This window comes from Ischnura elegans, chromosome 8 (assembly GCF_921293095.1).
Source record: "Ischnura elegans chromosome 8, ioIscEleg1.1, whole genome shotgun sequence".
In the NCBI taxonomy this organism is placed as follows: Eukaryota; Metazoa; Arthropoda; class Insecta; order Odonata; family Coenagrionidae; genus Ischnura; species Ischnura elegans.
The window spans coordinates 61858080-61883351 of record NC_060253.1 but is presented as its reverse complement, the minus strand read 5'-3'; the positions used below and the strand labels follow the sequence as shown (position 1 = coordinate 61883351).

Genomic DNA, 25272 nt, shown 5'->3' with positions numbered 1-25272 from the left:
TTTAATGTCTTAAGAAGCAACCTTAGGGCCTGGTTACACATTATACTAACACGTACAAGATATATTTAAATGTATGAACGCGAGAATAAAGTGAAAATGCATTTTGAATCCACCCAACTTGTGCAAATGCATGAAGAGAAAATATAAACTCCCCTATTTCGGTTCATAGACTATTACATGTTCCGCTCCGGTCCAACAAAATTGTTCAAATACACTCGAACGAGTTATACACTGTGTAGCCAGTCATTCAGAGTGTGAAGCAAAATTGTTAGTTCATTCACAATTTCTGTTCAATAAAAAAAATATACCACAGGAAACAAATATAAAACGAATGTGGCATCGTATTTGGAAGAGGCGACCGACAGCATAAAGATAAAGGTTTTCATTCGCTTATCCATGCTGTATAAAAAACGGAAAAATTCATTTATTTGTGGATAGAAGTTAATTAGGCCACACAAACGTGAACAACCAAATGGTTGAATGGAATCAGAGTGATATTTATATGGAATAGAAATCAGAAAATTTACCAGGAGACGGTAATAAAAATTCATAGTTTTATCGCAACCCACGTCAAATGTTCGCAAATGCCTTAAAGCCTTTAAAAAAATGCAAAGCGCGGGTCACGCGATATAAAGCGTTGGGTAATCTTTTTATCCAGATAATATTTTCAAAGTAGAGAAACTCATCTGATAGCAGGGTAAACTTACTAAACATTAATAATAATACAAACAAAACTTTCTATTTACCAATATTCCGAACTTCTCATTATATCATCAGATTATTCGATTAGTTATGCACAAATAGGTAAGGGTACGAACATATTTTACAAACATTAATAATTAATACCACTGGAAAGCAAGCGCTATTTTACAGCTTCCAATCCACATGATAAAACTTATTGATTTCATGATACAAATCATCTAATAATGGTTACCACACATCCTCGCAACAGCTCACAGCACACGACAAAGATAAAGTCACACTGAGTTGTCAATTATATCCAATTATGGCCCGTATTCCGAAAACTCTTAAGTATATTCATCGACAGAGGGAAGGCACAGCTAAATTACGATTCCATTTGACAGGCACGAAACTCAAGTTTTCATTCCTAGCAATCACGCAACCCGCTTTAGCGGTGTGTACCACCGCATTCTCTAAATTACGGGGAAGAGGTTCGTCACGCGATACAGAGCCAAGAGTAGCCCATTCGACTTCTGCATTGAGTCAATTGCAGATAGCACAATTTTGTGCACAAATACGAAAAACACACGATTTCAGGCGCTATATCAACTCGCCTAATTGATTGCGGATCTATCAGCAAAATGATATGTTCTATTCCACAAAGCAAAAAGATGATACAACACCTCCGAGCGGATGTTTTGCTATGTCACTGGGAAATCAACTTAGTCATCTTAATTTTATCTTATAGCATAAAACAGTACTTGGAATTCTGCCAAATAATAATTCACCTTATTATGTACAGAGATAGCTAATTGATTTCACAAATGAACATTCTTTATAAAATTTCTACTAAAAAGCACTTTTAATTTCTCTCCCATCAGCCGATCAGACAGATAAAAATTTTACAAAAAGCCTATCTGTATGTTGTACCTTTACCTTTTACTGAGCTGCAAATTTGAAGGAAAAAGAATATATCTATATCGCATATCATCGTTAGCGTCAAAATTTTAATGTGAAGTGAATTAATAGGAATGACATTCGACGGCCAATGTTTACCTCTTATTTATTTCGCTATTTAAAAGTTCTCATGATGTATTAAAACAAAAAATAGAAATGAACCCAACGAAATAAATATTATTTCAATTCATCAATAAAATATTTGGCTGATTCTACTGAACAAAACTACCCATAGCATAAAAATAGTACAAATACTCCTACACTAACGTTTTATTAATGATGAAGAACTGTCTCAAACATTGTAATGAATTATTTTATTCGTAAACTGGATTTATAAAGACTTCAACAATTACACGTTTATAGTCACGTTGATAATCATCACTCAACCATTTCTCGCCCAGTAACAAAAGATAAAAAAAGAGCAAGCCTTATTGGTTTTCTCGATGCTTGAACAGGAAGTTCAAGGTTAAGGTAGGCATTAAATTCCACTCATTTACCAACACCATATACATGCATACAATCACGCATATTCGTCAGTTAACAGGTGTGTGAATAACGTAAATAAATCATTCTGAGATTTAGTCAACATAAAATAAATATCATGTAAACGCTCTTTAAGTCAGGAAGATCCATATCCATTATCCACCTGGGTCAAACAGAGCTAATTCTTTTGGCATCGTAAATCTGGCACCAAAAGACTGGCAGTTCACAGATGTAAGGAAGAGGTACGAAATATAGGGTTTCCTTTTGGCTCGGAATCATTGCCATTTCATTTCATTATTAAGTGGCTCAAGTAATTCAATATACTTTTAGGAGAAAAGCAGTCATCCAGAAAGATTATGTGCCATGGAAAGCGATAATGGCCCTATTTAAAGAACATCAAAGTTAATCCCAAAAACATCCTCGTATTACATCATAGTATTCTAGTTCTATATTTCATTCAGGTTTCTCATAACCTTGGGAGTAAAATAAAACGAAAATCTAATACGGAGGCCCTCTTTTTAAAAGCTAAATAGTCAATTTTCTGCAGAAGTCATTCCAGATCGAATAAAAATGAAAAATACCCACTCTTTACGCATTTTATATGGTATTAAAGGATATTAAATTAGTTTAATAGGATTTATCGACGCCTACATTAATATAAAATCGCTCAGTGCTATTCCTACGTTCGATATATGTATAAGCAATTACATCAAATTGATCGTAGTTACGAGAATTAAAGATAGCCAATCAAGGAATATTCAGGCAGTTTCTATATAGTCAGTGTTTTTTTAAAATTGAAATAACGCTTTTTGGAATATCAGAATTACCTAAGCATCGCTAACACAAATCACCGAGTATTTGGAATAGATTAAGCAAAGGCTGATATTTTGTGCAACGGGTAAATAGGTGTTGAGTAATGGGAGGACAACCATACTCATCACAAGTGGGAGTATTTTATATTGTATCTGCAGATAAGAAATAAAATTTCTCTATGCATATTACAAGTTATAGAGACCGTCTTTCTGTGGTGGTCTTTCATGGTAGACGACCATAAGTAAAGAACAGGTTGTGCGGAATGCTACCCGTGAAATGCATTATTCCAGATAGATTGTTGAGTCTACGTCAAAATTGTCCAAAGGAAGAAATTCCGGTTTTTACTACTATAAAGATCAACAAAAGCTAACTATTTCCAGTAGTAAGACAACAGCAATGGAGCAAATATAGCAAGTTAAATTTGAGAGGCAACCACTGCAATATTTCCAACTAGCAATATGATGAGGAATATGAATCCGAAGAAGTACGATGTATTTAGGATAATGAAAGTATGGCAGTTCACAAATAGTGTTAAGAATTTGAATAATAGGCAAAAAATGTCAGAGCAAACTGCAAACGCTGGCAATAAAGAATAAAGCCGTCACAGGTGATATTTTAGATTCGACAGAATTTTATAAGTCATCCGAACAGATAAACATATTCCTCCGAATTGGACTATTAAATAACCCTGCCGTTTTCAAGCCTATATTTTTGTACCAAAATATCAAAGAGTCAACTGGTCACCCCATGCGAAGCTGAGTTCACCGCTTTCCAAGTATTTTACGCGAGTCTGTTGGCGTAACCAGATGACTAAGACTGAGACGCGTGAATGCGGGGGCCGTACGGAGTAGGAAGAAAATTGGGAGAAGTAGGAAGAGAAGGAAGCAAAAGAAACAACCGGAAACTTGGAGTAGTGAGGCTAGCAGAGGAGAAATGCGATGAGATGCACGATAAGGTTGAAATAGTACGGGAATGGCAACATGCCAAGAACGGCAAAGGGCTTCGGAATATCAGACGAGACATACTGAAAACATTCGCAGAAGAGACCCAACTGAGGAGTAATTGGATGAGTAAAACGCTGAAAATATTGCAAAGTTCGCCAGAGGAACCCGCTGGCTGTCATACTGTAGGTTAACTTCCATTTCTAGACGGAGCGAAATATCGTTTCCAAAGTTTGTTTCGTCATTCATGCCTCAAACTTTTCCTCTCTTCTTAACGCAAGGGAGACGAGCCATCTAAATTCATCCTTTAAACATATGCTTTGCTCTAAGTTAAACTCTCCATCTTTTGTAAAGATAATCGCCCAATTAAAGTGACCATATTTTTTGCTTCTTGCTTGAAGTGACCAGTAGTTATATCTCATAAAATGACAGCTGAGCAATAGAGAAATGACATCTAACCTTTTTTTTAAAGGGCTATCAAAAAATTCATCTCCAAAGGGCAATATATACATTAAACCACACAATTATAAAATTCAAAGGGCAATAATCGCTTTACCATTAACATGATTTCAAGAGCAACTTTTGTCTGCTTTCAAGAATATAGCCGTGGCATTGAAGGTCATGGATATTGGATATGAACCGCTTATGTCTAGCAAACATTTTTGATAGCAACGGAAGGGTCTGACGGCATCCAGTGATGCCCAGACCAATCAAAATGCGACAGGTAAATGGAGGATACGTACAAATATTTTAAAATTTATATCCAAATGTTCGCTCGTTAACAGAAGAAAGCTAATCATGGCAGAAAAAAATGATGTGCTCTAAATCTCAAAAAAAATAATAATAAACTGAACACAACATTTGTGCCACAGTTTTTCTCCTATGTTAATCATTCTCTTTCAATTCATAATATCCAATTTATAAATGCACATTTTCAAGTGTATATGCAAATTCTTTCCACCCGTGTTTGCAGGCTTTCTTAACCTTTTATAGCCCAATGTTCCTTCTAAGTAACAGCAAAAATGTAAAAATGTTCAGCTCTATTCAGTAAAGATTTAAACTACATGTTCTTTTGTGCTATAAAGTTTAATGGTGAAAATATGTAGCTGCCACAATAATTATAATTGAGTAGAAATTGTTCACTTATTTTAAAATGAAAGTCTTGAAATTTAATTTCTCCCAGAAGCAGCTCTGCGTTATAAAGGGTTAAAAGGGAAGAATGAGACGTTTAGAGGTACAGGATTTCATACTCACGTCACAAATCGGGTTAATTTACTAGAAACTTGACGGAGTCAACCACCTGTTTTTCGGTATAAAACACCATGACGGATAAGGCTATCGAACCGCCTGCTAAAGAGGCGATCACTCAACTCCGCCTGTGACTGAATTTCCGCCAAGAATAGCCCTTTTGGAAGGATAATGAGACCTTAGACTACATTTTTCAGCATATGAGAATATAAAAAACAATCAGTGAAATTCACTTCGTTGAAAGTCTTTTAATGATTAGATAGGCTTACTTCTAATTACTTCTTAGATAAATTCTCATTACTATTAATTATACAAAGTCGAAAGAAAGCATATTTTCCGAGAAACAATCCAGGTTTAGCACGTATACCATTGAAGCATAAGAAAATTAGTCAAAACTTTAAAAAGGAATCAAATAAGTTGCATAAGATACACTATTGATTTAAATAATTTTACTTTTCAGCAATTCATTACATTTTGCGAGGTTTTACTTCAATTGTTAATTCCAACTTAAGAATTATGACGCAGTATGGTGCCAAATAAATTGATTCACGAAAAAATGTGCATCATCGATGAATCAATTATCGACGTTCATAGAGAGAATGAGCACATATTCACAGTTCCTTTGTCATCTTTCGAGGTCGAGCGAAGCACATTTCTGAAATAAAGACCGCTTTAAACGGAGTAACAGATTACCGCTTTTTTACCCTTGTATATTAGATAAGTACACTTAGGTCATATAAAACTTTGTCTTTTATAAAACTCTCAGTGTTTTCCCTCGATCCCTTCATTGAATTTTTACTCCACCCCCTCCTAAGCGAGCTAGGTTTTCTATTTCGTAGACCGCTTAAACCTTTTCCAACCTTAAACTATTTCCTTCAACTTTCCAATCTTAATAAACTATTTTCCCTAGAATTCACTGAAACGACTTGGTCATAAGGCAAAATAATATGTGATTTTCATTTCGCTCATTCAATAGGAATTTTTATTTCCGACAACTGTCTGCTTCTCGTGAACTATGCTTAAAGTCTGCTTATGTAAGTTATAAACTTATCACATCATTAAGCAAATTTCGAAATGGCTCGGCTGATGATTAAATCATGATACACATACCTATCGGCTTTACGTGTTATCTTTTCTTTTTGGACGTGATGTACGACGATCTTTAACTAAGCTAAATGATTTTGTCAAGTCACCTGTCAGCATGAAGAATCGCAGCACTCTATGCCCCAGTTCGGACGCAACGCATAACCATTGAGACCAATGCCACCCACTAAGTATGTTAAAGATAGGCCGGCGGCAAGGGAAAAATTTCCTCGTCCACTTCCAGCTTCAACCCTCGCTTATATCTTCAGAACGCTCATTAAAACGTGTAAATGACCCCTGCGGGCGAGACCTCGCAATGCTTGCGCACCAAGCGTTTTTATGACGGTTCTAACATAACACTGAGGAGCCCAAAGGGGAGCTGACTAGGGATGGAAACAGGAGGATGAGAAGAGGGAAATTCAAGATGAGGAAAATGAGGAAAAAAAGGCAGAGTCTGGAAATGGAAAAGGTGAGGAGTGAGTAAAAGAGGTTGAGACAGATTCTGGAGGGGAGATACGGTCGTTATGTCGGCAATGGAGAGGAAAGCCGCACTTTGCCGTAGACTATCGACCAGAACGCCTTTTTTATTTCTTCCCTGCGAAAGAAGCAGAAGCGCAGAGCGGTTACAGGAAGTCACAGAATTGCACACACACATAATAAAATATAAACGGACAGCTGTTCCAAGTTCTCTCAAGTTGCGAGACAGCATACCTCTATTTTTACTAACACAAATACACGCTCTGTACTCATGATAACGGGAGCGCTTAAGAGGCTCCACCCAGGAGGAGAATTGCATAAGTTGTGTCCGAACCGAACCCATTAAATTAACTGCATGGTAATACCAGACAAGATTGACAAAGAGTAGTAATGTACCATTGGTACCTACAATTATAATTCAAGTATCTCGTCCTATGAAACGTACATTTTTATACAATGGGACTCTAAATAGAAAAAAAGAGATAAGAACTTGCCAACTAAGCATGTACAATCAGAAATCAGAATTTGAAAACAACATCTTCCAAAACGGATTAAATTAATATTTCAGAAAGTTAAAAAATTGTACTTGAGAATGACCTGACGGTCGAGACGCGTCGTACTTAGTTAAATAAATTTGTGGAAAATTGCTATCTCTCTTTTTCATGAAATCAGGATGTCATTCTACGACATCTTTCCTAACTCATTTAAATTTTAAAAAGTTCAGCGTGGATACAGGAACTTCAAAATATCCATTAATGTAACAATAGAGCTTTCCAGCGTAAAAGTTTTTCTCGTATTGAAATTTTATGATGAAGAAATTTGACATCAGATGGAAAAATAGGTTTGAATAATCATAAGAATGGATATAAGGAAAACCAAGATTTGAATAACAACTTTACCACAGCAGCAAGCATTCCAACGCCAAAAGAATCATTATGTAGGCTTCCGCTGGTGGTTTTAGGTGAATATACATGAAAATTACTCCAAAAAATAATTCTTGGATCTCATTCACGGAAAACATGCAATGACTGCAAAAAAAATAATTTCCAGCACATTTCGAACACTGCTCTCAAAGCTGCAGTAACCTGAAATACATATTTGAATTCACCTGAAAATGCTTAAAAAAAAGAGTTATCAACCTATGTCGTAGGAGCAATAAAAGTTATTTTTATGAAGGAATAGAAATTTATTTACTCTGGGAAATATGTTTAAACGTCAAACTATCCTCTATCAAGATGGTCCGAGAGTTTAAACGCACCAAGACAACAGACACACATAAGGTGATAGTACTACTAGTATAAGAGTACTATAACCTCAGTAGTAACATGCAGAAGGTTAGAGTAAAGGTTCGAAAAGAAATGATGAGTCACAATGTTAGACAATTATCAGGCAGGCATAACCATGCTCTTCTCAAAGTCTTGTCTTAAACTACTCAATTTCCTCTGTCGTTTACGCACATTCGTTGATGGCAAGCTGTCAAATAAGCGGACTGAGGCTTGGTAAAGAATAAGGTGCAGATTTTGGAGCCATTCCAAAGACGGAAATCCAGAGATAATCCGAAATGTGACTTTCAAAAGCGTTTAAAATCGAAGAGGTTGAAAAAAGTCATTCCTCAAGTGCAATAAACGGATTTTTTCTACGACAGTCAAGGACGAATAGTCTCAGAATTGATGTTTTCATGATGATTGGAATATTCAGAAGGTAATTAATTCCAATAAGAAACAGTATTCAACTTACTCACATGAGAAAAACAGTGTTACCTAGAAATACATTCTATTTTTTCTCTGATTATCGAAATTACTTGTAATTGCAGCCTTCACGATCTGGACAAACGAAAAAAATGCCGGAGTAGCATTTGCATTACGATTTACAACCTCAGATAAGCAACTCTTTTTGAAATCGCGGTTTCAACTGAAAGTACACGTATGCATAACATGTAATATGATAAAATTGACATCAGTCATATGACTATGAAGCTAATGTAATCGATTATAAAAAGGCTTTAACAGAGTAATTTCCAACCCATACCCATAGAAGAGTTTAAATTTAATACAAAGATATCAAATGAAACCGATTTCGTCAAAATTGACTTATCATTTTTTTTGCGATATAATAAATATGTATTGCAAATACAATGATAATCGAAGAGCATAAGAGGAAAAATACTTATCACAGTAAGAAAATGTTTTCTTAAATTTTAATTTTGATCAGGATATCATTCATGAAACTTATCCCCTAAATGACCACGAAGTGTGTCACCGAAGGTAAACAAGTCTAGATGATGAGCTGTTTTCGAATCTGATCCTATAAATAGCTATCCATTTAGGATCGATTCTGAATTCCGAGCGCATTACCACGGTCAACAGGTCTAAAGCAAACAACCTCTGGATATAAGCTGAGGAAGAGTTAGCAAACTTGCACGATCACCGGAAGGTTATATATATATATATATATATAATGCAAAGGGTTGAAATCCTATCTCCTGCGAATATAATACGTAACCCTAAAAATTCTTCATTTGATCTCATTTCACAAATCAGAGAAATTTTCAAAATAATTACGAAGAAAAAGGGAGAAATAACTGTTCTTTAATATCAATAATCTAACAGGAATTAAGTATCTTGGTAACTTTGCAGCGCTTAGCTTCGATCCATAAAAAAAGTAACTCAGGTATGTTCATTGTTTTGAGGAACAAAAGTTGAAATAAATTTTTGTGATGACAAAATGCTTTACCTTCCGTTGCCAACTGATTATTTTATTTAACTAATGACGCTGCTTTATGACAGTGGAACGAGTTTAACTATAAATTAATCACTCCAAAGGACCCAAAATTCTAATTTTTCTTATTTCAAGACCAACTTGAAATTGAAATCAATTACGCAAAAAAAACACTAATTCAAGAATAATTTGATAGGAAAAAAATTTGAAGATGTAATCAAATCTTAAACATCCAGTTATTTTCAAATACATCTGTGGACAGGATGGTAGTTTTTTTATTGGTCTTTCGCAATGAAACGGTCATTTGTACCACTACTTCATACAAATCCATGTCAACTGCTAAAATATATGGGTCTTATATTGTATTTAATCCAACACACCCCACTGCTTGTGTAAAATCGTCGACCTCATTTTTCCTCTTTCACATCAACGAATCTAAGATTTGTGTACCGCATAATTCTTCGCGCGTAAGAGTCGAGAATGGCACAGTTTGACAGCGTTTCGCTCACGGCTGCCAAGTTGACATCGCCGCATGCTTTACAAGCTTACAAAAAATTATTACCAGATTAAGGAAAAGACTCGACAAGAGAGATTTATAAATTCGTAATTAAAGTCGAGAAAAAATTAAGGAAAATCCTTAAATTATTTCTCGACTCCATGTCTGAAATACGAAACATGCTAACCACTACGGCCTTAACGACATATTTTACGAGAAAAGTTTTGATTTTTTTTAGTGATGGGGTTAGGTTTCGGAGAAAAGTTTTCTGGGTGTGACGTCCACGGTTTTTCCCTAATTATAATGGCTATAAAATGTTTTTGACGATTTTCATTGATTGAGTTAATTAATAGACGTTACATATCCTCATAAAATATCTGTAAAAATATAAGTTCTTAAAAGTATTACATTTTGACTTACCCTGGCAGCATAAATTGTCAAACATACACATTGCCAGCTGCAAGCTCATCTTCTACTTAAGCAGGTTGGACCGTGAAACGAAGTAAAAGTAAATTTCACGAAAATGTCATAATATGCTCTTCTTATAGTACTCTACCGACTTAAGGCCACAAAGGAAGGCTATTCGAGTTAAAATTTCTGTAAATTGAATTTAAAAATCGGCAGTTTTTACACATGTCCTTATGGCAATGCTTGTCTAAGCATGGGGAAAATGTTGATTACTATTTTAATATTAATTTCAGTTTGACAAACACTCATAAACTGTTTGCTTCACTATAAAATGATATATATAATTTACAGGAATGTCACCTTCTCACGTTTTGCTCTGTTAGAATATTAATGCTGTAATTGAAGTCAAATCAAGTTATTGATGTGAAAATGGCGCCGTGGTAGACTCGAATAGTTGAAAAAGGTTTTAACTTTTAAGAATATACGGATTGAATTCCACATTCTATGAGCCTTGATTTTGATTTACTTGTCTTTGGTTATAATCCACGATAGTAAAAACGTTTATTTACTAATATATGAGGACCCTTGAACTCAAGGGGTACAAGAGAAATTTTTATAATTTCGGACATAAGTCCAGATAATGCTTGGTGAGGTACGCAATATTGTTAAGGCAAAGGGATTCGATTTAATGACTGATAAGTATGTATGTATAGATTCAGTGATACACTTGTACCTCTTTGCCACAACAATATTGTGTACCCCATGGGGACACAGGGGCACGTGCCCCCATTGTCACTTAAAAAATTGACAAAATTGTTGATGGAGACTTTCGCGGGGTGGTACAGCATGCGTAGCAAGGTTTCCGGGTTGACCTCCGCGTCGATTCATCTTCAAGACGACAGTTTCGCCGGCGTTGCAGCTAGCCTTCGTACCTGAAGACGCTAGCTGCAACGCCGGCGAAACTGTCGTCTTGAAGATGAATCGACGCGGAGGTCAACCTGGAAACCTTGCTACGCAATTGACAAAATTATTTATACGGTTATCATTGCGTTCATTTTGTTCTATGTATTATGGACCACCATTCATTTAATTTTATATTAATAATTTTCATATAAAAATAAAGAAAATATTTCGTACGGTGATTGTTTTACATTGTTTTTAATCTCAAGTACGAGAAGATCGTTTGCCTGTCAGACTCTTGTGCCCCCGAGAAAACAAATCCCAGATCCACCCATGCTACCAAACATTATCTGCACTTGTCTCCAAAATTATGAAAATGCTTTTGTACCCCTTGGCTTACAGCAGTGCCGAACCAGAGAGGGAATAGGGGGAACAACAGCCCACCCCTTGGAAATCCAATTAACACTAGATGAATAGTAACTTTGTTCGGACCCCCACTACTGCTATGAGATTACCCTCCAAGTTCCCCACCTACCCCCCTTGTCCCTATCCTGGATCCGGCGCTGGCTTATAGGATCCTCACCTACGAAAAGAATTTGTTTTGGACCGTGGACCTACCTCCTTAGTACCACCCACGCTTCGTGTTCAAGAATCTTGAATGCCAAAGTTTGACAGAGTTTCGTTTGTGGCCACCAAGTCGCCTCGCGCTCCACGGATTCGAGAAAATAGCAAACGAGATGAAAGGACTCGGTTAGGTCATTAACACGATATTAACCTCGGCGTTGTTTACCAAGTGAGCCCATCACACCGGAACTTATATCAGCCCACCTTCTTCCCCTACGCACTTTTTGCTGACTTTTTTCCACGATCACAAGAGTTCTGAATTCACTCAAGAGCCCCCATTCCATCCCGGAAGAACCATCAGGTGAGACAAGAGTGGTAAGGACCTTTGATGAAATGAGTTCGGGAAATGTATCTTTGTGTCGCTAAGGTTTGCAGACGAGCGAAGCGAAACTCATTCGCTCGGGATAATCATCTCCCTTTAAACTAACGATTTAGTAAGCGTGACGTTAAGATGAGTTTAATTCCATTTTCTCCTATGCTTCTCGCATAAAAAAAGAAGCGAACCCAATATGATTTCATTCAAAGGCCTAAACTTCTATGCATCATTTTTCGTTAGAGAAATTAAACTGGAAGATGACTGAGCTTTGAGGAGTTACGCTTGAGACTACGCGATTACAAATACTTTTCACGCATTTTAATTAAAATGTTTCACTACCCTAGATAACATTAGTTGAGGTTAAAAAGCAATATAAAGTCTCACTGAATGAGGATCGGTATTCCTCGTTCCTTTTAAAGTCCGTTACCAGTTTTTAATAAACAAACCAGTAAAAAAATGCGTATAAAACAGGAATGGAAAAATAAAATAGGTATATTTCATTTCTGATGCATTTTTCGCAATGTCTCGCTGTTCTGTGATTTATTCAAACAACTTCAATTTAAATTTCTCAACCATTTGCTCCTATGAGAGCAAAAGTGTTCCAGAGAATTCTCTTGAAGTCACTGAAGATGAGATAACAGAAACGTTGAATTTTAAGTCACATAAATGCAGCAAAAAGGTAGCGCGTCGCTAAAATAAGCCGCGAAAGTATTTATACCGAATCCTTAATATATCCGCAATTCCCTTTCATAATGTCATGCGTCCAAGTAACTTTCCCAACGCGTCAGAATTTCGGATACTGGGAGGTCCTATTCATCTACCTAGCCCTGTCTCAACTAGTCTAACTAGTAACAACAGCGTAACAGTAAACACAAATGTTCCCAAACACAAACCATTTCATTGGAAATCGTATTTTATTCTAACACAGCAAGGGCTCTCACGTTCCGGCTTTGTAGTCCACAGCAATTTCGTACTTGACTTCCATCTTCTACTCAAATTAATGAAGCGTTAATCGCACAAGAATGACCACACTTGTTTCGGCATTTCTCCTTGAAGCGAGACGTTCACCTTTTCGCTGAACTTCTCCCACAAAGGTGGACTTAACGACTTCTTGCAGCTAATCACTTCTCATTAATCGCATCGGATATAAGACGGGAAAGGCACAAAAGAAAATATTTCAGGCGAAAGAAAGGTTGACCACAGACACGGAAGGGAAACGGGAATAGGAATTTGGATGGGGAGAGCGCCTGGCAAAGAACACAGCACACCACTGTTTTAGGATAGGAGTCGCTAAAAGAGTCGCTACCAGGGCACCTATAAAGGGTGTATAACACCATGCGCCTACTTTCTATTTTCGACACTCACTTCCAGGAGTGAATGTCTTGCATAAATAAAGTGCAGGTTGTTGTACATTGGAATAGACCAACGAACATGGCTTCTGATATCCCGACGTTCGGTTACATTCGTGCAACTTCGATAATATGAAGCACGTGTTAAATTATATATTTGGTGCTGTGAAGAAACGTCCAAATAAGTGTTCTCGAATTTCTTTCATTTATTATCCGTGCTATAGTTTTTATAAAGGTTAGTAACGACCACAATAAACTTCATTTCACATATTGATATACATCAAGGTCTAATGATGTATTTTACTATTAATAATTTAATTTACAGGCTTAAAAATGGGCGGTGAAATTTACTTTCTTGCTAGATAATTACCGTTGAAGATAGGTTTAAGTAGAACAAGCCGAAAAAAAAGTTGTCAAAATGCCTGATAACAAAGGCGAATCTAGCCACTTTTCAAGTTATATTGGCGGAAAGTGTTGGGACGCCAAGAAAGTTGTAAAGAGCGCAGAATGTTGATCCTATAAATACTGGGAATCGCAGTTGCATAACTATGGGGGAAGATGAGGGGGATAGATCTCCCTCCCCAAAAGCCTCAGGGAAATTTAAAAAATATATTTAAAAATATTGTCTATGTTTTCCCGGTTGTGATGATTTCCCGCGGAATTACTAGCGAAACCCAAATTTTAAGGGCCAAAATGATGTAAAATGTATTCCCAGGCAGGCACGCCACTGGGGCATCAAATAGGGTTATCAGAAATCAGGTCTTCACTGAGTTTTATCCCCGATATATGTAGCTCATTTCGCTCTGAGCAAACTCATAAGAATCCTTAAATTTCATACTTTTGCTTTTTAGCTATATCCAACAGCCGACACCACATGCTCTTCCGCATCGAATTTTCACCATCAGCGGTTGGAGGATCAAATATCGCGGACAGACCTCTTTAGGAGCTTTTAGTCTTTAGCCATGCGTCGCATATAATTCAAGGTGTTTTTGGGCCCATTTCCCATCGTGTTTAGAACCACCCGTTCCAGCCGATGGGATGAAATAGACCACCCACGTCACGTCTGAAAGATGAAAAAGAAGAAAGAATGTCTCACGGAGAAAGGGCGTGTGAGGAAACTTTTGAGAGGAAGACGACTGGTGGTTCCTCAAGTGGAGAAAAATAAACAGCGGGGATGCGAAATGGAAGAAGACATGGTGAAATCCGAAGATATGGTCTTGAGATAACTAGAAGAAAAATAAAGAGTTTGTGGTTTTGGACCCACAGTTGAAGGAGGAAGAAAAACCTTTTTGGACAATAGGGTAGTTTCCTTCAACAAAGAAAACGAAAGTCATTGATTCCGATTCGTTACCCATCATTACTGTATACATAATATACAAATTATTTCGTTTTAGAAATACCGGTTTAGACGAATGGCAATGGTCCATTTTTATCCTCATTTGAAAAGGGCCAGATTGGCGCCCATGCAATACCTCTCCACGTGACGTCACAGGGACCTAGTTTCTATACGAGAAGATAGGAGTTATACGTCGTCTGAGGCTACCAATGCATGCATGAGGCGCAGAGCTCAGGGAAACATGTCTTAATAGTCACTTATTAAAACTGGCTAAGGTCGGAAAGTTTTCTTCATTTAATAAGGTATTAATAATCCTTATTTAATCCAAGCGCTACCAGCCAGCAGGGTACTCAGCTACCCACTAGCAGCCTGCGTCGTATCAGCGCTCAACTCGCCTTAAGGTCACCTCACAAGGCGGCAGCGGGAACCAGAAATATGTCACACGGAGAGATTTCCCGACATTCATACTTACGCGTCGCGTTTTCGCGCGCTAGAAAATTTTCACTTTTCATTTAATCGCGAAAAATAGATATCGTCATTTAAAAATCTAAAAGCGTGAAATACGTACTCCAGGAGTAATAATCTTTCGATTTAGGCAATAAAAAAATAAAAGGAAACCACCCTATTGTATTGGGACCTCGAAGAAAATGATCCTGAAGATAATCAAGAGCGCCCCTATACGATTTTCAGAAGCGTCATTGAATATTAACTACAGATAATTTCAGACCTAATCACGCCATTGAAGTAATCGGACTTTTATGAGCGGTGATTTGGGCTGATTGCAGCAATAATTTGCGACTAGGAAACATCCGATTGCATTGTTTTCGCATTCAAGCGATACATTTTCTATTATAATGCAATAAATGCTATTTCGTGCCATGTATTCAAGTTCCCAGTATGTCTCTATTAATGTCCAAATTTTACATGAAAACTCGTCAAATGAAAGTCTAACACGAGACCAAATGACCTTCTTCGTAGAACCTATGTGCGAAGGTGACAAACTAAACTGTTACGGCCCAAGCGGCAATGCCTGAGTACAGGAGTCAGTGATTTTAGTTTCCACCATTAAAATAGGAAACCTGAATTTGAAGAAACGTTTTTGCGAATTAATAATATAAAACAAATGTAATTTTCATCATAATTTGTATTCTACGGCAAACAAAATATAATGGCCAAATTATTATTATACTATTATTATAATTATACTATTTTTAACTGAGAGAAAAAAATTCGAAAAAAACATATTAAGACAGCAAATGTAGGTGCCCATTTACACCAATTAGATATTTCAATGCAGATTTTTTAACCTTCAAATGGATTTATCACAAATTTCTATGTAACGAATGTAAGAAGAAGAAAAATAATGCGTGAAAAGGAGAAAGAGACAACATTGAAAGGAGACATTAAAAAGGGACCAAAAGGAAATAAAGGAAAGACAGAATTCGACTTGAAAATATATATTTAGCCATCAGAACACGTATTAATTATTGATCTAGCTTCGCAAAAAATTTCATATTTATGAAAAAATCCTTAGTTGAAACACCGATACATTTTATTCTGGAAAGTATAATAATTTAAGAGACTCAATGAGTCATACCACAGTGCTCTAGATGTGAAGTTATAACACCGTCATTAAGAGGAGGGGAGGCTTTCTGTAATCGGTGAGATCGTTTTATTTTTGGAAAAACATAAGCTGGAAGCTTTGGCTTTCTCCGGGTCGTGGTATTTTTTCTTTCCACAATCGCACAAGAGCCTGGCGCCACGTAAACGAAATTTTTTGGTTGATTTCCAAATAGATTCCACAAAAAAAATAGAGCCGGTGTCTGTTATGCTTGTGAGGGACATCTAAAGAAGGCATAATGGGCTCCAAAATTAAAATAGGTTTAATGTGAAAAATAACATTTGGAAAAGTCCAAAAAATAAAGACTCGCTCATTTCAGGTTAATAAGTCCAATTCAGTAAAAAATATTTGTGGAAACAATAATTCAAGATATTCTTTTGATTTTATAACTCGGGAAACATTAACTTCATTTATATTCGCCTAAATAAAAAAGAGCTTTGAAGAACTAAAATATTAGGACCGAAATTCGCATTGCTCCTCAACCATTCCAACGTCTGTTGAGGGCATATCTCTAAATTTTTCAAAGAGGAAGTCCATTAAAAATTCTGATTTCTATGAATTATCAATCTAAATCGTTTCAGACATTTTACAGACTACATAGTCATCGCAGAGCAAAGAATTTTATCATTGTTGATAGTTTTAAATTTAAGATTAATCCAATCCAAGCTCGCTATTTTAAGCATTTAAAAACGACTAACAATTTATTCTACTTATTTCACTCAATTCCAAAAATATTGGTTTATTATTAATTCATCTCATGTAAATTGGTTAAAAGTTTTAAATTAACTCTCGCACAGATGATTTAGCGTCCAATTCAAAAGAAGACCAATAACATTTTTTAAAAGCGTCGAAAAAAACCGTGTCTAATTAGTCAAAACGATTTTGAAAAATGCATTTCCACCGACGCTTGGATATACGATAAAAACTGACGAATTACATGAATTTCCGATTGATAATAAATCTTCAATTTTACAATATTCATAACCTACTGATAGCTAAAGATCGTACAATAACATATTTGTTCACCATTATATGGATGCAATTTCCCAATCCGATGATGACGTAAATGATTTGGTGGCTTCAAACTGAGGCGATACCAGCTCATTTTTGTGGCAATTTTTGCGCGTAAAACACTTCAATAAGACTATCTGACGAATGCGATGGCACGGTATGCATTTATTACATTGAGTCACGAGTTACTTTCTCAAGACGGCATTAGAACTGTCAGAGGAACGCATCTCCTCTCTGTGACTGGCATTTTTACGATCGCCGTTTCTCACCATGCCGTGAAATTGGTGTTCCACCGATTCTCCATGCGGTCCATAACAAGGAAATGACGTGAGCAAGGGAGAACTGAAGTTTTGGCCGGCGTTCAAAGAAATGCCACCGTAAAAACCGAAGAAAAATAAACGAAAGATAAATTTCAAACGCTCGATCGACAGGACTACCTTTGAATCGACGGTGAATAAACTACAAACTCGCTTTGTTAATTTAAGCACGCCGCCCGTCATGCACTTGGTTGGACCTCAAAAATTATCGATTTCGGTCCAAAGCCTCATGAAAACCTTGAGAAGAAGATCTCCCCCCCCCAAAGCCTCAGACAAATAGAAAAATTATTTAAAATTATATTCTAGTTTTAAAATATAATAACTTGAGAAAAAGACGGAACCAGTGGCGTAATTATGGGGGGGATGAGGGATAGATTCCCCCCAAATCCTCAGACAAATAGAAAAATTAACAAAAACTATATTCTATTAAAACTACTCTATTACTATAAAACTATATTCTATTCTATAAAAAATATTTTAAAACTATATACATATATAGATTTAAAATTATATCTATGTTTAAAAATTTTCAAAAATTTTCCCGGACTGGTGGGAGGTCTCCCTGCCGTAACCCCCCAGCATATTCTTTGTACGCCACTAGACGGAACAGCATTATAGGCCATATCTTGAGACATGACGGCTTTATGAAGACTATCGTCGAGGGACAAGTAGACCTCGAATGGAATATATGGAACAGATGAAGAAGGATGTGAAAGAGAATAAATAACGCAGGTGTGACAGGATTAACTGATAGAAGGAATGAGTAGAGAGCTGCGTCAAACCAATCTTAGGATTGTTGACCAGTGATGATGATTTCGGTCCAATCACTGGGTTTAATTTTTCTATTTAAATCCACAAGCACGCTAGCAGCCCATGATTAATGCGTCGCGTAGTAACCAAAAAACACGCAAAAGCAAAACCCACAAGTGTGTATCATGTTATGGAAAATTTGACCAACAGACCACAGATGAAGTATGGTATGGCATTCGGACGAGGCCTACGGAGGTCTTTTACGCCATGACGGAAAGATAGTTAAGGAGGAGTTGACAGAAATCCGGCGTCAATAATAGCCTGCTCTTAACCAAAGGCGCCAAGAGGACCATGGCTTAATGTCCCATTCGACAGACGGCGTGTTGCGCTTGACATATCCTCCTTACAATATTCAGGTAAGGAACAGACAGACTCTGAAAGTTCTCTACCACCGCTGAGAATCGAGCCCAAGTCCCCGGAGAGGGAAGTTAAGACTCTAGCCACCACACCAACCCGATCCCACAAGCAAATTAAAGTTATCGTAGGCCGGTAGTGATGCCGCTGAGATCAAAAGAAATGGTCAAGATCGAAGTCGAAAAATCGAGTTTTGATCGGAACTCGAAGGTCCAAACTCAATCTCGATTTCTTCGATCATTGACATTTAAAACTCGCATTCCGATTTTAATCGAAATCGATTTTTTTCTACACCATTCGGAGACACACTCCCGAATTTATGCACAGAAAGGAACAAAATTTAAATAAATGGAGGGCAACAACCTCTCTTCAAAAAGAATTTTTGCTCGGGCAATCTTGAGATATTTAAATAGCCGCATCTGTTCCCCTGAGTTCTCAGCCATATCTCTACCCAAACGAACAATGGTCACTCTACCAGTAAGATGAAAGAGCGTTGGCGTCACAAACAGGACGCGCTCTGCTTCCACCGACAAAATACCTTTCGTTGTATTTCAAGATTGATCATCACGGAAGAGGATGCCCTAACGAGTCTGCGACTTAAAAATGGAGTCCTGCTTGGCACCGGCGCAAAAAGATGTTAAAAAATTCTACGAGTCACCCAGAGCGAGGATCTACGCATGTTTTTGTCCCCGGAACCACTTCCTACCAATGTTTTCTTCTGCTTCGATTCCTTATTTCGAGAGGAAAATATAGCAGGTGTTTAGATTGTCGTAAATAGTAAATTTTCCGAATAAAAAAATCATAAAAAGGCGAATCCGTCCTGTATTTATCCTGTATTCGTGCGTAAGCATTTCACACCATTTTTTGTGGTTTGATCTGACTGGAATTTGCGCAGTCAGATAAAACCACAGATTTTGAGCAGATGAAACCACAGAAACGCAGTCAGATTTTGAAATGATTTCAGGGCTAACCTGCGCAACGACATGCCCGAGTAAAGCAGCATTTATAATGGTATATACGGGACTTAAACATGGTGCTTACTCATACTTTCAGGCAGTTTATTTGGGAGGAATGGTCCAAATTTGGGGAAAAAAGATGAAAACAACGTACCTAATGCTTCCTTGAATGCGAATTTGCGAAACATGGTAATATCGCGGCGGATTGTAAAACTCGAGTTCGGGAAATAACGACTGTATTGTCCTTAAGATCTGACAGTTCCGTCCTGTCATACCGAGATGGGCCCTATACCTTGCATGAAGCCAGGGGGTGCTTTGAGGGTTTCATCCCCCCTCAAAATTATTTTCTTTCGTGGTAACTGCCCGCTGAGGAGACTACTAGCACGGGGGCACCTATCCTCTGAAACTGCATTTTTCGATATCGTTGCATTTCATGTCTGCCACAAATTTATAGGGCATTCTCTGAAGTATTTTAATGCGGATTCCATTAGTAAAAAGTCGATAGATTCTGTATTTCAAACAAAAAAAACAAGGAATAATATAATTATTGCCATCACTTTCAATTTTTCGTCACGTTGTTTGGTTTAAAAAATTTAGATTCCGATTTAATGTCCCAATAACCCCAAGCAAGACCCCAAAACCATCTATCCCACAATTGGCACACCTAAATTTCCTAACATTTGGAACACCCAATGGGCAATGAATAAACTGTGAACGATGAACCCAATTTTACGTTGCCAATCAATTACATCAAATCGGCTCTTATAAGCACCAATAAGTAACCAATTCTCAAATTTCCATTTTTAGTCAAAATGAGGTTACCTTTAATCAACCGTTGGACCTACTTTTCTTTAAGTGGATTTTCAGAGTTCTCTTGGTATGCTCTCAGTTTTCATTTTCCGCTCTTTTCAGGAAATTTCACAGGTTCATCGCAATATGTAGCATTATTGCATGTGCAGTGGCCTTGGCAGATTCCGAGGCAGAGAGGTTACCTATTTCGAGAGGTTGGAGGGACAAGGATGTTACTGGCTCCGTCAAATTCTCACCTGTACAGAAATTTGCACGTTTCACCGAGGTAGTGCCGGATGGCTACAGCGTACACGAGCCGCCTCCACTCATTGATGGTAAGTGTCACAGCCAAACCAATTTATCCATCCCCAATTTTTCACCGAAAAAAGCTCGAAATATAAAAGTTTGAAAAAGTCTACGTAAAAACATAGTAAACATACTCCTCCTCCAGCAATAAATCCAGAAGCATTGAGGCTGGAACCTGGCACGCTAATTGTGTCAAGTTAAATAAATCTTTTCAAAGATAGACAGAAAGGACTTCACCGAACTAAATAAAGACATGCATCTGTTAGGGTTCGTGTCAAGTTCGGCATTGCATTGGTCGTCTCAGTATTTATACTCAGCTATGCATGCATTAGCCCCATCAGAGGTTATAACGTGGAAAGAGCAGAGAAAAACTATCATATTGGAACACTGCATTGGCCAAGAAAGTTTTCTTCAGGTCGAACTATCTCTTTCAAATGAAAACTATTTCTCAAGCAGTGGCGAAGCGTCCAGTCATCTCTGGATTGGCCAATGGCTAAACTTAAATTAAAAATACGAAGAAGATTTTAGGAAAGGCCTGAAAACGATTCAAAGCAAGGGTACGACGGCAGTTGTTCCGTTTTTTAGCGAAGGAACGACGAAAGATCGAAAGAACGAAAAAGATCGAAAAAAGCCATTGCTTCGCTCGTTTTGCAGAATCTCATTTGGCGGCAATAGGGTGGTTTCCCATTATTTTTTTATTGCCTAAATCGAAAGATTATTACTCCTGGAGTACGTATTTCACGCTTTTATATTTTTAATTGACGATATCTATTTTTCGCGATTGAATGAAAAATGAAAATTTTCAAGCGCGCGAAAACGCGACGGGTAAGTATGAATGCCGGGAAAACTCCGTGTGACGTCGTTCTGGTTCCCGCTGCCGCAAGTGAGGTGGCCTTGGAGCGAGGCTCTGAGCGCTGATACGACGCAGGATGCTAGCAGGTAGCAGAGTACCATACTAGCTGGTAGCGCTTGGCTTAAATATGGATTATTAATACCTTATCAAACGAAGAAAATTTCCCGACCTTAGCCAGTTTTAATAGGTGATGAGGGCTATGCTGTTCAGGCAGGCTAGTGATCGCTGAGGTCAGCGAGTCCCTGTTCATTCGGCTTCTCTCGATAACGCTAAGCAGCTCTCGTAAGGATAAGGGAGAAAATCGTTTTTTTTATGTTTGGAAAACGTGATTCCTCATTGTAACTTTTATTATAAGTTTAAAAAATCGGAAGTTTTTGGGGGGGCTGTGGCGGTCTGGTCAGGTCGGCTGGTCGGCAATCTCCGAGGGCCCCGAGTTTAGGGGGCCCCTCAACACTTGTGTCTATCGTGAAGCGGATGTGAAAGGAGTAATAAAAGAAGACTGATTAATCGAACCTAAGTTCTTTTTTGCGTTCTTTGAAATTCTACGTTTTCATTAGTCGCTTTACAATGTATGAGTGCTTAGTGTAAAAAGATTACATAAAAAATGAATAAAATAAAAGTGTCAGAAAATAAAAGGAGAATCAGAGAATGCTTTTTGAATGGGTTATTCGAAAAGTAATTTTAGAAGCTTTTTAGATTTCTGTGCAGTTTTAAGGAACAAATTTACCAAATAATAGATAATAGAAATATAATACATTATTATATTTTATGGTCTAACTTTTTAAGTTCTTTTTAAATTCTAACTTTTCATATTATTTCCCTTACGAAATAGCTATTTTTATTTAACTTTTATTTAGTTTTTAAGGTCCACATTAGCATAAAAATCTATTTCCAGACATGGAATTTCCAAAAATTTTCGGGCGTAGGAACCCTGGATCCCCCGGTAAGGGGGGCCTCATCATGAGCCCCAGCCGAGGGCCCCCAATCACCCCAGATCACCTCTGGAAGTGAAGCGGCATACATTTGAAAATCATGCGTGGATTAAGCACTGACTTGGCACAATATCTGCTTAGCAGTAAAAAAAAACTAATAACTTAGCGTAGGATATCCATCACTACGATTTTGAGCGAGTTATACTTCGCTCTATCTCACGATTTAACGAGAAAAGCCATAACGGTTCATGGTATCCGCAGTTGACACTTAGGAAGGAGGACGAAAAAAGACAGGAGGCATTCGAGATGTGGGTATGGTAAAGAATGAAGACGGGGAAGTGGACAGAGAAGAAGAGGAAAGACGAAGTGCTGAACATGGTGGGTGAGGAGAGGCAACTTCTACAACAACTGTACGTGAGATACAGAGGTGATGAAAGTTTTGGATGGAGCGAGTAGGGGATGTTGAAAACAGTGTTGGAGGGTTTTCGGTCTATAAGGGTTATTTCGCGCAAAATAACTACGCCCTCTGTAACAATGAACAATGTAGCAATTTATTGCGTTGCGAATACAATTGAGTCTCACTTAGGAAATCGGCGAATCGCGATGGCCGCGGATTCAGTCATGGCTCCGCGCTACGACTGGCAGGTCTCACTCGCGTGGGCTCAGGGACGCTACTCCCGGAGAAGGGCGCCAAATCCCTAGGGTACCGTTACTCTGCCGGCGCCAAGGGTCCTCCGCTTGTCTCCCTCCAGGCGGTGCTACCTTTCGGCGGTAGCGCACGATGATTTGAACGCTGCAGAAGGAATAACATTGGGTTTACGAGGGGGAGGAAGGAGGAGAATTGGGTTTTTAGATGGAAGGAAATACGAGGCGTGTTTTTAAAGTGAGTACCGTTTTGACATAAAAAAAACAAGTAAATTTTTTCCAAAAATAATTTATTCACTTGAAAGGCCATACTTTACTCTACTTTTCTACATAATTCCCATTACTATTGAGGCATTTATCGTATCTTGGGACCAGCTTTTGTATGCCATCGTCAAAGAAGCTTGCTTGAAAAGTTTACATGTTGTTTTTTTATGTCAAAACGGTATCTTACTTTAAAAACACGCCTCGTAATAAATTGAAGAGGGAAATTCATGATGGGAGGAGATACTGCCACAATACTTCGTAAATACTCCATGCAAACCTACCATCAGTGGCACCGACTCCATGGGGCCTGAGGGGGCCCGAGCCCCCTCAAAAATTTGTTATGGGGGGGAGGAAAAAAATGTGTCAGGCTTGTCGATTTTTCCCGGAATGTCCCATTATCGAGAGTTGAGTTTTCAGGGTTCTAATGTTGATCATGTGACTCTTCCAAAATGCTTTAATAACTTTAAAACTCACTACACATTAATGAAATTTCCTTGGGCAAGACACCCGCTATGGGCCCCCCAATATTTTTTATAACTCGGCAACCCTGCCTACCATTATAGGAATTATACTTTAATAATAACAGAAAAAAATGCGTCAACTCACCTTTTGTGTACAGCATTCAAAAGCATCTTTCAGGGCGCAAGCATTTTTTATACATTTGATTTATACCCAAGTTAAATTTCATGATAAAAGGAACCTTTGAAACGGTCAACCTGCCACGCAGTCTATGACGGCTCGAACGTCACACTTCGCCACTGCTCTTGTATGTATCTCCTGAGAGATTATTCAAAAGGGATAACTTCATGAAGAATATTTTGCGAAATTTTAGTTTTTGTTTGAGTTCTTTAGTTTTTTGTTCACTTTCATCAGCGACTTTAAGAATTCTCAAATTAAATTTGGCAAATTATACGGTGGATATTTATTATTTTAAACACCTTGTGATCATACAAGTCACCTTTTTCAAACACGTAATGACGTAACCTACCGAAAAAGACAACATGCGACTGGATTGTGATTTTTGGAATTGCATTTAGCAAAAGATGGATAAAATCACATAGACCATTAGAACTCGTAAGAATTCTCTGAAAGAGAACAAGATTGACATAAAATACATACTTTCAACATAAAAATTCATGCTGGTAAAATCCAATTCATTTCAAAGACTGTAATGAATCAATGTTATTTTGAGGTAACATGATTAGTTTACTGAATTGATAATCTGCTCCCTATATTTCACAGGTAAAGCTGTTCCCGTGGAATTCTCCGTGAGTGTGAAGAATATTCCAGATGTAAATGAGTTGAAACAGGTAAAATAACTTGCCAGAAATGGAATAACTTTCATTTTTGAGTAAATTCCAGTTATGTTGATAAAAATAAACTCCTCCATTGTGGGGAGGTCTACCCTCCAATGAGGGTAAGGGAAGGATAGGTCTACCCTTCTTATACCCTTCAGCAAGGGTAGACGAAGGGTATTTTAGAACATTGGTGGGTCGGCCCTATCCTTCCTGGAGTGTAGGGGAAGGGTAGAGGAAGGGTTGGGCCAGCCTCAATGAAGGATAGAGGAAGGATAGGTCTACCCTT

The 25272-nt window shown here is 37.6% G+C and overlaps 1 protein-coding gene across 1 annotated transcript in view; it reads left to right on the top strand.

The window, feature by feature from the left end:
• The window catches only part of LOC124164005 (glycine receptor subunit alpha-4-like), a 47740-nt gene that overhangs the window by 7698 nt on the left and 14770 nt on the right, over positions 1–25272 (top strand). The window contains exons 2-3 of the mRNA XM_046541156.1: positions 20812–21023; positions 24931–24998. Of these exons, the coding sequence (XP_046397112.1) occupies positions 20812–21023; positions 24931–24998 (280 nt within the window). The remainder of the gene's footprint in view (positions 1–20811; positions 21024–24930; positions 24999–25272) is intronic.